Source organism: Strix aluco, chromosome 7 (assembly GCF_031877795.1).
Source record: "Strix aluco isolate bStrAlu1 chromosome 7, bStrAlu1.hap1, whole genome shotgun sequence".
NCBI classification, from domain to species: domain Eukaryota; kingdom Metazoa; phylum Chordata; class Aves; order Strigiformes; family Strigidae; genus Strix; species Strix aluco.
In genome coordinates, this window is record NC_133937.1 from 8,869,098 (window position 1) to 8,881,299 (window position 12,202).

General features: G+C 41.0%; 2 protein-coding genes across 12 annotated transcripts in view; one reads left to right on the top strand and one right to left on the bottom strand.

The window, feature by feature from the left end:
* The window catches only part of FAM13C (family with sequence similarity 13 member C), a 57,409-nt gene extending 54,411 nt beyond the window's left edge, over positions 1 to 2,998 (top strand). For all 10 annotated transcript variants that reach the window (XM_074830401.1, XM_074830402.1, XM_074830396.1 and 7 more), the window contains 2 exons: positions 115 to 216; positions 1,015 to 2,998. In XM_074830401.1, the coding sequence (XP_074686502.1) occupies positions 115 to 216; positions 1,015 to 1,138 (226 nt within the window). In that variant the 3' untranslated portion in view covers positions 1,139 to 2,998. The remainder of the gene's footprint in view (positions 1 to 114; positions 217 to 1,014) is intronic.
* PHYHIPL (phytanoyl-CoA 2-hydroxylase interacting protein like) overlaps positions 2,794 to 12,202 on the bottom strand; it is a 58,958-nt gene continuing 49,549 nt past the window's right edge. For both annotated transcript variants that reach the window (XM_074830405.1, XM_074830404.1), the window contains exons 3-5: positions 8,642 to 8,816; positions 7,549 to 7,666; positions 2,794 to 4,049 (exon numbers count right to left, since the gene is read on the bottom strand). In XM_074830405.1, coding sequence (XP_074686506.1) covers positions 3,515 to 4,049; positions 7,549 to 7,666; positions 8,642 to 8,816 — 828 coding nt within the window. In that variant the 3' untranslated portion in view covers positions 2,794 to 3,514. The remainder of the gene's footprint in view (positions 4,050 to 7,548; positions 7,667 to 8,641; positions 8,817 to 12,202) is intronic.

Consider the following 12,202-nt stretch of genomic DNA (forward strand, 5'->3'; position numbering starts at 1 on the left):
CTGAGTCAGCGCCTGCCGTGGCCCACAGCAGCAGGCTGCTTATTACCCAAAGCCACAGCCTTTATAATACTTCCAAGCACATGAGGGTTTCATGTTCTTGTCTGTGTTTTACAGGCCTGTTCTGCTTGAACATCTCAGAGAAACAAGAGCAGATAAGAAAAGGCTTCGCAAAGCTCTGAGAGAGTTTGAGGAACAATTCTATAAACAGACGGGAAGGTAAATAACCAGCTCACCATAAGCCCTCTCCTTCTCCCCTTTGGGCTCCTACGCAGGCGTGCTTGTTTCTGCGAGGGAGGGTACTCCTAGGTGAGCAGGCCAAAGAAGCTGCAGCTAGGGACTGGTAGCTACCATGGAGGTGTCTATGCCTGTGGAGATGTCCCTCTCCCTGCTTAGTTCCTCAGGGATGGGTCTGGATCTGGGGATCTTCCAGGACATGCCTGCAATGGGATAAACCCTGCCTCAGCACAGGGACTTTCCTGAGCTTGAAGGGAGGCTCCTAAAGAGTCTTTCTGAGGATGTTGATCTGCAGGGATTACACCTGGCAGTTGGGCCATTTTTAAAGGACGGATTTAAAACCAGAAGCTACCACTTCTTTCACCCATAGATAAATACTGCCAAGTTTTCACGCTTTGTTTATCCTCCTCCCTTCATTTAGCAGATTAGCAGATTTGTTTGCTGAAAACCATGGGGGATATGGGCATGCAGTATTCTGGTAACAGTTTTCAAAGCACTATGTAGTAACTTCTCTGCACATTTGAGAATGAAGTAGTTATGCCTGCATAGCTGACAAGAAAGAAAATTGCTTGGTATATGAAAATTCAGTCATTTAAATACTCTTATCTCATTTCTGTCCATTAGAGCTTTTTGGTCCTGTCAAATTATCTTTAGTCACCTACAGTTAGGAAAAAAAAAATTAATCCAAACCAACCTTCACTGGTTGTTGCAGAATTAATTTTAAAGACTGCTTTTCCTCTTACTTATAAAAGTGATGGCGCTTTTATTTGCTTTTCATAGGAGTCCTCAAAAAGAAGATCGGGTGCCAATGGCTGAGGAATACTCTGAATACAAGCACACCAAAGCCAAAATCAGGCTCTTGGAGGTTCTCATCAGTAAGCATGACATTTCCAAAACGATCTGAAGTGAATGGAATGCCATGATATTGTTCTCTAGCAAAAAACAAAAAAACAAGCAAACAAACAAGTAATGATAAAGAGGAAGTAGTTTTACAGATCTTGGTCTGCTGCACAATTATTTGACACACTGAGATTTTTGATGCACTTTACCAATTATACTAGCTGGGATGAGAGAGGACAGCAATATGAAAGCATATTAAGCATGGGTGAGTGGACTATAGTATATATTTTTTTCCTTTTGAAAAAGCCTTGAAGTAAGTGCACTGTGAGAATATTGAGAATTAAAAGGACACTGAAGTATTGTAGATGCTCAGTTTGACCTGCTCTTAGTTTTAAAAAGTGTGAGGAAATTCTCTCCAGGTTTTCAGTACATCTTTGTACATGATACAACGTACCAGACATTTCTTTCCAGAATTAACATGCACTACAATTAACTATTAATGTCAGTTCTCAATGTGCTGATTCACTAGATTAAAAAACCCCATGAACTTAAAACAAACGGAGGAAAAACTCATGGACATACTCTATCTTTCAAGACAGAGTTGCCATTCAATTCCAGTAGCTTCAAAGAAAGGTGCATACAAAGAACCAGTGCCAGGATTTGATCTAAAATTCTGAGAGTAGAGCAAAGTGATGCTGCCTATGCAAAAAAAAGAAGGACAGAACATGACTGCCAAATGGAACTACTGTTTTTTTTAGAAGTAAGAGAAAATGTTTGGCAAAGTGAAATGGATAGTTTACTGGGAAAAGATAAAATAAATACACTGGCTGCTGTCCTTTTCACTATGGTTCACAGGACCTGGCGCACGGTACTTAAAAATTCAGTAAATAGATCGATTACATGCTAATTTTAATTTCTGTATTCAACTTTGCACTTTATTTTGCCTGATGCTATAACATTTGCTTTTCTAACTACCAAAGCTCGTTTAGACGCATGCACTTTGTAAAATGTCGAAGTATTTCTTGTGTTATAAATTTCCACATATATATATTAAAACAAGACTAGATTATTGCATTATGCTAAGATATTTTGGATAGATAAAATACCTGGTATATAATTGAGTGTCACAGTTATCTGATGAGGAACGCTAGACTAATTGTTTACTAAAAATAAGATTATAAAAAGTTATTTTTCCATTGGAATTATGCATCTTTCTTAACTTTCAGAGCACCACACTTTGTAATATTAAGGAGATTTTTTTCACTATTTGTGATAGACCATTTGTGTGAGAAGTGGACTGTTAACAGAAGGATTATCAGTGGGTTTTGTATTAGAAATGAAAAGCAGGGACTCTGGGAAATACCTAGCCAAGACATAAAGGAAGGAAGAATTAAAAAAAAAAAGGGACTTGAATAAGTTGAATCACGTTTAGTGTTTTACTTTAACTGTCATTTTGTATTGACCACATAGTATAAGCAACCTGTTTTCTATCTTGGTAAGAAGATTTTCATTTTATAAAGCCTATTATGTACCTGCCATGTTTGTATTTATATTGTATGTAATGGCTTGGCATGATTTTGAAGACGTACACATTTTCAAGTAGTTTGGAGGAAAAAGTATGAACACTTAAAAAGGAATTTTTTTATTTCTCAGAGGTTTGTTGTTTCAGTGTACTGACTTAATAATTTATAACTTAACTTTTATGAATCAGAAATGGTCTCCTTCGTAAATCTGTTTTAATTAAAGTCATCTAGAGCAACAGGAACAGATACAGAGCTATTTGAAGTTTACAAACTACATCTTTGATAAGGGAAAATGATTTCATGACATATGTATACAATTGATATTAAAATGTAATCTATATATTCTATATGATTGTATAATATTTTATACAACAGTACAAATAAAATATTTTTCTATTATATTTATTATGTCAAGACACAGTTTCTGTTTTCAGTTAGCTAATATAAATAACATAAATAACACTGTCAAACAACACGTTGGAAGTGCTGACATTTCTAGGCTCTGAAATTTAAATCATGCTGCAATTACAACCTTTCATGCTGTTTGGAGTTATCCCAGTATTTGTTCAGTAGTTAAAATGAATGCATATTTAAACACCATTTATAAGCCGTTATTTTTATTTTGCTAAAGCAGTTTATATAGGGATTTTGTTATGTTTGGCAAGAAACAGAAAACAATTTTTGCAGCATCTAGGTATAAATGGTTGCCAGAAAGAAATCCAGGACTTCTAATCATTTAAAGCATCGAGGGGACAGAAGGGAAAGAGGGAGAGAAGAAATACTAAAAACGCTATTGGAGATTTTGAAGACTCGTGTTTGCTTTTGGTGACAGCGGCATGTGCATGCTTCTGACAAAAACGTCTGACTATGGAAATGGGCAACAGAGGTTTGAAGGCTCCTAAGTAACGAGGGAAGTTTTAACGTCCAACACTGATATTGCAGGTCTTGCAGCTGGGATCTTTCTTTGCATTTGCAGTAGACAAGCTCATTAGTTGGTGACCAGTAATTTCCGCAACTGTGCCGAGGGAGAGATCCACAGGATCAGTGTAAATTACTTCCAAAATAACATCCTGGGCGTGATGGTAAACCATGACACCGTCTTCTTCATCGCAGGTCAGAAATTTATTATCTTTTATATTTAGCTGAGGAAGGCGCTGCTTACAGAATTCGTCTCCCGGTGATCCAACAGGGGCGATAACGAGAATGACGTAGTGGTAGGCTGTGTACATGCAGTAGAAGTCTCCAAAGTACAAGTTAGTGTTTGGGTTGAAGAGTTTTTCAGCTGCAATCTCAAACCTGTATCTTCCATACGGTGAATCTTGGGGTGGCTTCCCAGTGTTAAACTCAGTGTTGCAGCTAAAGAAGATGCCTTCCAGCTTCCCACTGATCGGAGAGCCATGGCTGCCACTGTTATCCTTAACAGAGGGCTGCATAGCATTCCCATGATGCTCTCTACAAATGAATGACTGGTATTGTTTATTTTGTAACATGTTAAAGAAAAAGTGGAAAGTTAGGATGTCATGCTGTTTGGTAACAGTACTGAAGGGACACAAAGGAAAACTGTTAAACTGAAAACTGTGGTCAGCATCACGATTGTAAGACCAAGAAAACCATTGATGCCAGACTCAGAAAGAGCTAGAATAACTCCTGCTCAAGGGGAAAATCTGCTTTTCCAGTCTGGCTTCTCTGTCAGCTGCGAGCTGTGTGGGTATTATATGCAGGCAAAGAATAGCACAAACAAAAAAGCCCCCAAACCACCAATATCTTTAATTAGCTGATTTGTTCAGCTTTCCACTACCATTCTAACAATAAACACATTTTAGTTTAATCACACGTTGAAAATTGCAAGTCAGTCTCAATATGCTGAATATACTGTTTGTTAATGCCTATTGTTAGCATAGGCAGGATATATTTCATGTAGAAAACTGCCAGTGAAAGTTATTTCTGAATGATATTTTTCAGAGAGCTTAGAGGAAGGAATGTACTGTCTGCCATAGTTCTTTTCCCCCCAAATGATAATTTCAGGTCTAATTTGTCTACTGCTGACTTCAATCAGAGCTGAGCTGGGCAATTCAGTTAGTTTCCACTTTGGTTGGTATCCAGCTTCTGCAGTCACTAGTCCTAGGGGGAAAAAAATGTACGAGACTAACTTTTTTATTTTCTTGCAAGCTGAGCTCAATTTGGTTCCAGTGAAAAGAAACATTCAATGTAACAAGTGAATTTTTAAAACCCTAAATCCCAAATTGCCCTCAGCAGCATTAGGCTGCGAAATTTAGGAGAACAGCTGAAAACACCCCATCTAATCCTCCTTAGCACCTGAGATTTTATGTATAGCAGGATGGTCCCCAGCACTTGTGCCCCACACCTCTCTGGAAGTGCTGTAGTGACTGCTCTGGTGCTCTCTGCGCCTGCAACCATGGGATACTAGAAAAGGAAACATTGCCTTTTTTAAGTCCTGCAAAACACCAGATTTACTAGGCACCCTTAGACAATGTCTTTAGACACACTGACAGATTAAAAACGCATGAGGCTATGGGGCTGGACAGTCTTACCTCCCCCTCTTTCTTTAGCTTTTATTCTTTTTTTTTCTTCTTTCCGCTCTTTTTTTTTTTTTTTTTTGAGGGAAGGGGAAACTAGCCAAGACAGACTGTTCTCTCTCTGCTTTTAACAGCTCCAGGTAAAATGGTGCTATGTGGGAGAAGGTTCTACTTGATTAAAGCAGGAGGTAGCAGTCAAAGCAAACAACTTCAGTTTATGCATACAAAACAGCTCTAAATAAACCTACTAATGTCTCCAACTGTGGGGCTTTTTTTCATTATTTATAATCTCCTCAGCAGCATATCTTAACTTGACTCTAAGATAAATTTCAAAACTTTTCTGGGCCATTCAAATACTACATAGTTATTGTCTCAAGCCCTATGTCACAAGGCATTGATGGGAGGGGTGTACAATTGGTATTTTTTGACTGAAGCGATTACTAGGGAGAAATAAAATCAGCTTGAATAACCACCGTCTCTGCAACCTGAAAAGCCAGGCTTCTTGCAGTCCCATTTCTGTGGCAAGATAGTGACATCCAGTGGCCAATTAGGCTAATTATAGGTCAACTCTTCCCGGGGATCCGAGCTGCTTCATGGCCCTCCCAGCCAAGGTAAGCAGCGGTGACATGAACACCACTTACAAGCTCCCACTTCAAACCCTACATTTAGGGGTTGCTGCCTTAGCACCGTGCCAGTTGCTTGTTTGCCAATGCTACTAGAGCTACTCTATATGCTTTTCCAAGCTTGTTTACTAGTTATGACACCGCTGAGGCCATTGGCAGGCATGGTATGATAAGGAATTCTTCCTAAAAGGAAGCATGTGGTTAGGGTTTTTAGCATAACATTCTGAAGGGTGTATAGTGGAAGGACTAGCCCTTGTGACCATATTAGTACATTTCTGATCAGAAAAGGTGACCAGCAGACGGTTACAGGTAGTGTAGCTTCATACTGACCTGGTAAAACCCAGATTTTTGTCTCTAACTCAATAACAGAAGGGAAAACAAACTTATCTCCATTTGTATCACACCAAGGAAGAATGTAACAGGAGGGAGGGGAAAGGATACAGTGCAATCCATTAGAGTCACATTTGGCAGAACAAGGCCAAAACCACAGCTATAAAATGCACCTCAGCAGCACTTTTCAAAGCTCTATAAACACAAAGGCAGGTGCACTATGATTACATAGCTCAAAACCAAGCTCGATGAGAATCAGAACCACCACAGGCATCTCCCTTCTGTGGTATCTAGTCTGGGATGGCTGCAGAGATTTACGAGGTCCTCAAAGAGCCTCAACAACTGCAATTCATTCTCTACCTCCATTGAGGTTTGCAGCTCTGTCACTATGTGCAATAAAATAATTCTTCCAAAACACAGAGGAGAAAGAGCAAACCCCATGCTCTGGAATATACAAACCACTCCTGAAATCAAGCAGATATTCATGACTACAAAGTGGGAACCAAGGGTGGTGGAGTCTGTTCACTGGAGTTCAACTCTCTTGAGTATTTTTTTTTTCTTCACCAGTTTTAAAAAGCTTTCAGTTCTAGACAGGTACTAGTGTGACACCCACATAAATCTGGAATTACGTGGTGCAGCAGCAGCCCCGTGCACCTCTCACTGCACATTAAAGCAGCGCAGTCAATGCTGCCACCCTTCTGGCCGTGCTGAAGCTGATGTCGACACTCCGCTTACCTCTCATCCGTGCTCTTCTAACGATGGAAGGTTACCTCTGCGTGGTGGCTGCTCCTGCCCAGTCAGTACGTGAGCTTTCACTCCTTCTACTGAAAAGTCTTCTTTTCTATTGTAATGACGCTTCTGGTTGTGTGTGTGAAGGCACACTGGGTCTCCCACAGGAATAAGGAACCTACCTCCAGCTATCCCGTTTATTCATTCCAGCTGAAGCACAGTGTTGTCAAATTGTCTAAACATCATCCCCTCTCCCTCCCCACATGATCTGTAAATTAACAATCAGATTGCAGAGCCCCAGTTACTACATTTGGGCATAGAAATGTGGTGGTTGTACTTGGAGAGCAAATACTTATATGTATCTGCCTTGTATGCAGGCAAATGCCTATACACGCAGTTGTGCACTCTTACTATTAGACATCTCTGAATTTCTTAGTACAATAGAAGTATCTGGCTACTAAACACTCCGTTATGATAACAGACACTGTGTAATCAGGCTGGAGACCCTGTCAGTACTTCAGTTTCTGCTTCAAAATGCAAACTTGTATTACCTAATGGAAGCGCTGAGTTAAGCAAGGTGGAAGAAATGAGTTATATATTTTTTTTTCCCTTCTGAACTGGCAAAAAACTATCCAGACATTCTGCTCTAGCTTTAGCACAGCTGCCTCCATTTATTTATTTTCATTACTCCCTTAATTTGCCAAACAATTTTGCATATGTTTACTTTCTTACCTGCTATAATCAAAGTATTCTTTGTGCTGATTCCGATAAAAAACAGACAGTTTAAGCATACGGCCTGCAATCACTTCAGCTTTTTCCAATAGCTGTGTTAGGTGAACTTTTGAATAATCTGGAAAGAAAAGACATTCTGCTAGTATGGGGGGCAGGAAAACCCACAGTACTCTCCAAAATCTACCCAGACGTGCAGACTTAAAATTGGGAACAGGGCCTCACAGTAACATGCCTCACATCATGCAGCAGCTGTCCAGAAACCATATAGCCCAGCACCAGTTTCCAACAGTGGCAAGTGACGAATGGCAGGAATGTGCATGTTTGATGCCCCCCACTCCTTTCCCCATGAATAATCTGCAAGTCCACAGCAACTTTCAGCCCAGGTTTTCCTGTGTTAGATCTGGTTTGCTTGTGTTTGGGATTGCAGAGGAGCTCAGAACTGCCCTCTCTGGCATATGTCATTTCATGTTGTTTGCTACAACATAACCCGGTTCAAGTCACGCAACTAAAAAAAGCTTGCTTAGGGCTCAGCCTAAAGGGCGTCTCAACCAACATGGGATTCATAGAGAGCTCGCTTCAGCACTCAGCTTTCACACAGGCAAGCACACTGGCACTGGGTGATGAACATCCAAAGGAAGAGACTTACAAGTCAACTGATCCTTGAGACAGGGTGCTGGTGGTGCTTAGGCTTTGCAGCACGCAGAGAAGGGAGAGCAGCAGAATGTCTTAAGCAAGCTGTCTGTTAGGGAGCTGCCACTCTGGCTTTTCTCCACAGGTGCTAGTAGCCAACAACAGGCACACAAGTGGCCCTGCTCCACTGGGGCTCTCCAGTCTCCTTTCCTAGCCTGGGACAAGCAGTGGTGCCAGGCACAGCCCTCCAGGGCAGCTAAATATTGCTGAATAAAGGGGCAGTCCAGCTGCCTCTCATTAACGTGCCCAACCTGAGCACATACAAAGCCTAAAGGTGGAATTCCAGTTTCCAGGTGTGACTGGCACTGCCCAGCTAGCACTGGTAGGTGGCTAACCCCGTCAGGCAGCGAAGCTGGCATTAACTGCACGCGCCCTGTGGTGCATGTTTCCACAGTGGTATTACCTGCCGTGCAAAACTCGATGATTTCACTCCACTCAGAAACAACATAATCGCCATCAACCTGCTTCGATGCTGTCTGCACTGCTACCGTGTATTCTGTTCTTGGGCTCAAGAACCAGTGCCCACGGACTGTCATAGGCAAAGGAACAGCTTTGGCCACCAGTTTAGTGGGTACGTCCTAGTGGAAACAAAAAGACAAAACACCACACAAGTCAGCAATGCAGCCAGACCAATCCACCATCCCTTCCTTCGTTTTTTTTATAATGTAATCCCCAACCCTGGCTCTTCTGTGTAAACCTTAGTTACTGCTCACAGTCCGTTGGTGCAGCAAAGTTAACAGGATGGCCGAGGACAATGGTGTAAGGTCTGCTCTAAGAGCTACCGTGATAACTTTCATGCGTGAGTTTATTATTGGTCACAAGTGACTATAGACTGATAATATTTTAAGTAGCCCAAACACATAATTCAGACTAGGGCCATTTGTGCTTTAGTATGCAAACAGAGAAAGACACACCACTGAGCACAAGGTTATCTTAATTTAAGAGCTTCTTGTGCTCTCGTTGCCATTGTTTTCTTTCAGTCAGTGTAACCAAACAGAGTTCCTTCTGCCATCAATCAGTTCACATACATTGCTGTTGGTATCTTCCCCAGCAAACTTCAACAGAGAAAATTAAATTGTTGCAGAGTAACTTTGTGTATTTTACATGTATCAAAATACCCTTACGTACAGGAAGATCCACAACAAGCCAAACACACATCTAGATGTTTGTGCCTGTCTTGCTTCCTACCCTGCCACCATTTCAGATACTCCGGTTTGCTCTTCCAGTGTAACCCATCATAGTGAAACAAAGAAGAATAGCAGCTTCTTGTTGTTGAAATACCTAATTTCTACAGTACCAAAGACTGCAGCACAGACCACCAAGGGGAAGAAAAACTTGAAGAACTGGACAGTTTATGCTAGAACAGTGGGTGAAAGGACTCACAGTGGAGTTGAATGATTCTCTGCACGGTGTACCCCAGGAGCTGTGATAGAGTGAGAGAGATATTTACTCTTGAATATTTATCAGTAATCACAGAAGAGTAAAATGGCTGTCATGTGAAAAGTGGGCATTTTAGATAACATCCATAGCTGTCCACCTAGAAATACCAGTCCGTAGTCATCCACCTATAAATACTAGCACAGTAGCCCCTTAAGGAAAAAAGAAATAGAAAAGAGACATTTTCTGTTCATGATCTGTAAGCAAGACCTGAAAGATTCTTTTTGTTTTGCTTGTCCTCCATTATGGAAAAATATGTTTCTTTTATTGCTTCTCTGTCAGCAAAAAAATATTCTTCAGTTTCTCTATTAAGAAACTGTGAAATTAGCAGCTTGTGATATTACAAAACTGAAATGTGATTGACTGATAATCAAGGATAAGATTTTGTTGTCATGATTTCTTTTTTACTAATTCTCATTTAAATCAAATAACAGTTGGGAGAAAACTTTCTCTGTAAAAGATTCAGTTGTGCACTCTGAAATAAAAGTAAATAACCTCAGCCAGCAGCTAAGCACCATGCAGCTGCCTGCTCACTCCTCCCCCCTCCCAGGGGGATGGGCAGGATAAAAAAAAAAGTAAAACTCGTGGGTTGAGATAAAAATGGTTTAATAACTAAAATAAAAAACAACAATAATAAAATATATTAATAACAATAATGGTAATGAAAAGGAACATAAAAAAATGAGAGAGAAATAAAACCCAAGAAGAGACAAGTGATGCACAATCAACTGCTCACCACCCGCTGACCTGCCCCTCCCAGCCAACTCCCCCCGGTTCCTTTGCTGAGCGTGACGTTCTGTGGAATGGCATATCCCTTTGGCTAGTTGGGGTCAGCTGTCCTGGCCACGCTCCCTCCCAGCTTCTTGTGCACCTGCTCACTGGCAGAACATGGGAAACTGAAAAGTCCTTAACTTAGGATAAACGCTGCTTAGCAACAACTAAAACATCGGTGTGTTATCACCATTATTCTCACACTAAATCCAAACCACAGCACTGTACCAGCTACTAGGAAGAAAATTAACTCTATCCCAGCTGAAACCCAGACAAAAAGATAAGAGAAAAATTACAAGGAAAAATAAAAGAAACCCGAAATGACATTTAAAGCTACCACCCTGGAACTATATTGCAAAGGCATCCCACTGGACTGGATCTGCTACTGCTAATGCAGTCAGCAGCTGCTACCGTTACAATCATTAGTCTTCCTGTCATCTTTTCTTCGGCTGTAGTAAAAACTGCCTCCACCTGGGTCAGGTCTCTGTGCCCACAACCCAGTGGTGGTTTTTGCCCCCATTAATTTTGTCAGTTTTCATGTAACATTAAAAGCCTCATTGTCCCCATGTGTCAAAGCCTTACCTTCCAGCTGTATAGCAGGAAACTGTTCTAACTGTACCAAAACAGGGGCAGACTACCTAAAACCACATTAAATAGAGGGTTTTATCTCTTGCACAGCTGGGGAAGAGGGGCAGATATGATGCTTTTTATGACTATAATCTAAGCAAACACTCTTTTTTTCTTTTTTTTTTTTTTTTTTTTGAGGTTGCTATACTGACCAAGGTTCAAATCTCCATGTTGAAATTTCTCTGGGGATTCTCCATTTCTTCCTTTCATCTCTTTTCTGCTTTAGCTCTCATTCCTGGCCGAGCCCCCAAAGAAGTGCAAAGGAGGTTATATGCCAGCTCAAGGACAGCCAGGATGCTGGAGGAGCAGATGGCTGCTCCACCACCAGCACCCACCAGACAACTCTAAATGTATCTAGACGCCAATAATTTCCAAGAACAACCTGGAAGCACCAAATAACTAAGCAGCAAGGTATAGAAGTCACACTACCTCTCTCCTTTTTGGGAAACGATGTCTGCTTTGCAGTCCCTTTTCATTGCCAAAGCAGCAGCTTTCAATTTTCATCTTCCTTCCCTTTGCCAGGTCTGCTTGTAGGACACATCGTGGGAACTCAGCACACCCAGGTTCTAGTCCTAGTTTTGCTAAATATCTGAGCCTTGTTATTACATGGGAATAATCATACTTCCATATCTTAAAAAAGAGGGGAGGTATGCAAATTGCATTGAGAACATTAGAATTCTAGTCTTTACATACTACCACCAATACAAGCCTCCTACTTCACAGATATGATGACAATAAATAACCAAACTATATGCACCCTAAATATATTTTATATATTTGCCAACAGAAAAAGTGTTGAAAGGATGAATCATTCAGGTATGCTCTCCTGGGTACACAAGGAAACAAACAGCCCCTTTCATGAGGTACAGCATCTACCTAGCAGGTTAAGTCTACATCCCAAGTCCCTTGCTCACAGCCATGGGAGCAAACTGAGATATATACACTAACTCTCTACAAGTTAGAAAAGAGTTCAAGCTGGTCATCTGGGTTTAGCACCTGTGAGAGAGACAGGCACCTGCCCACAGTGATTTACCCTAGCCGTAAGCTAAGTAAGGATGATTTTTCTCCCCTGAGGATGCCCATCTTCTTCCACAGCCTGACTGCTGGATGACTCCTGAAAGTAAGTCCC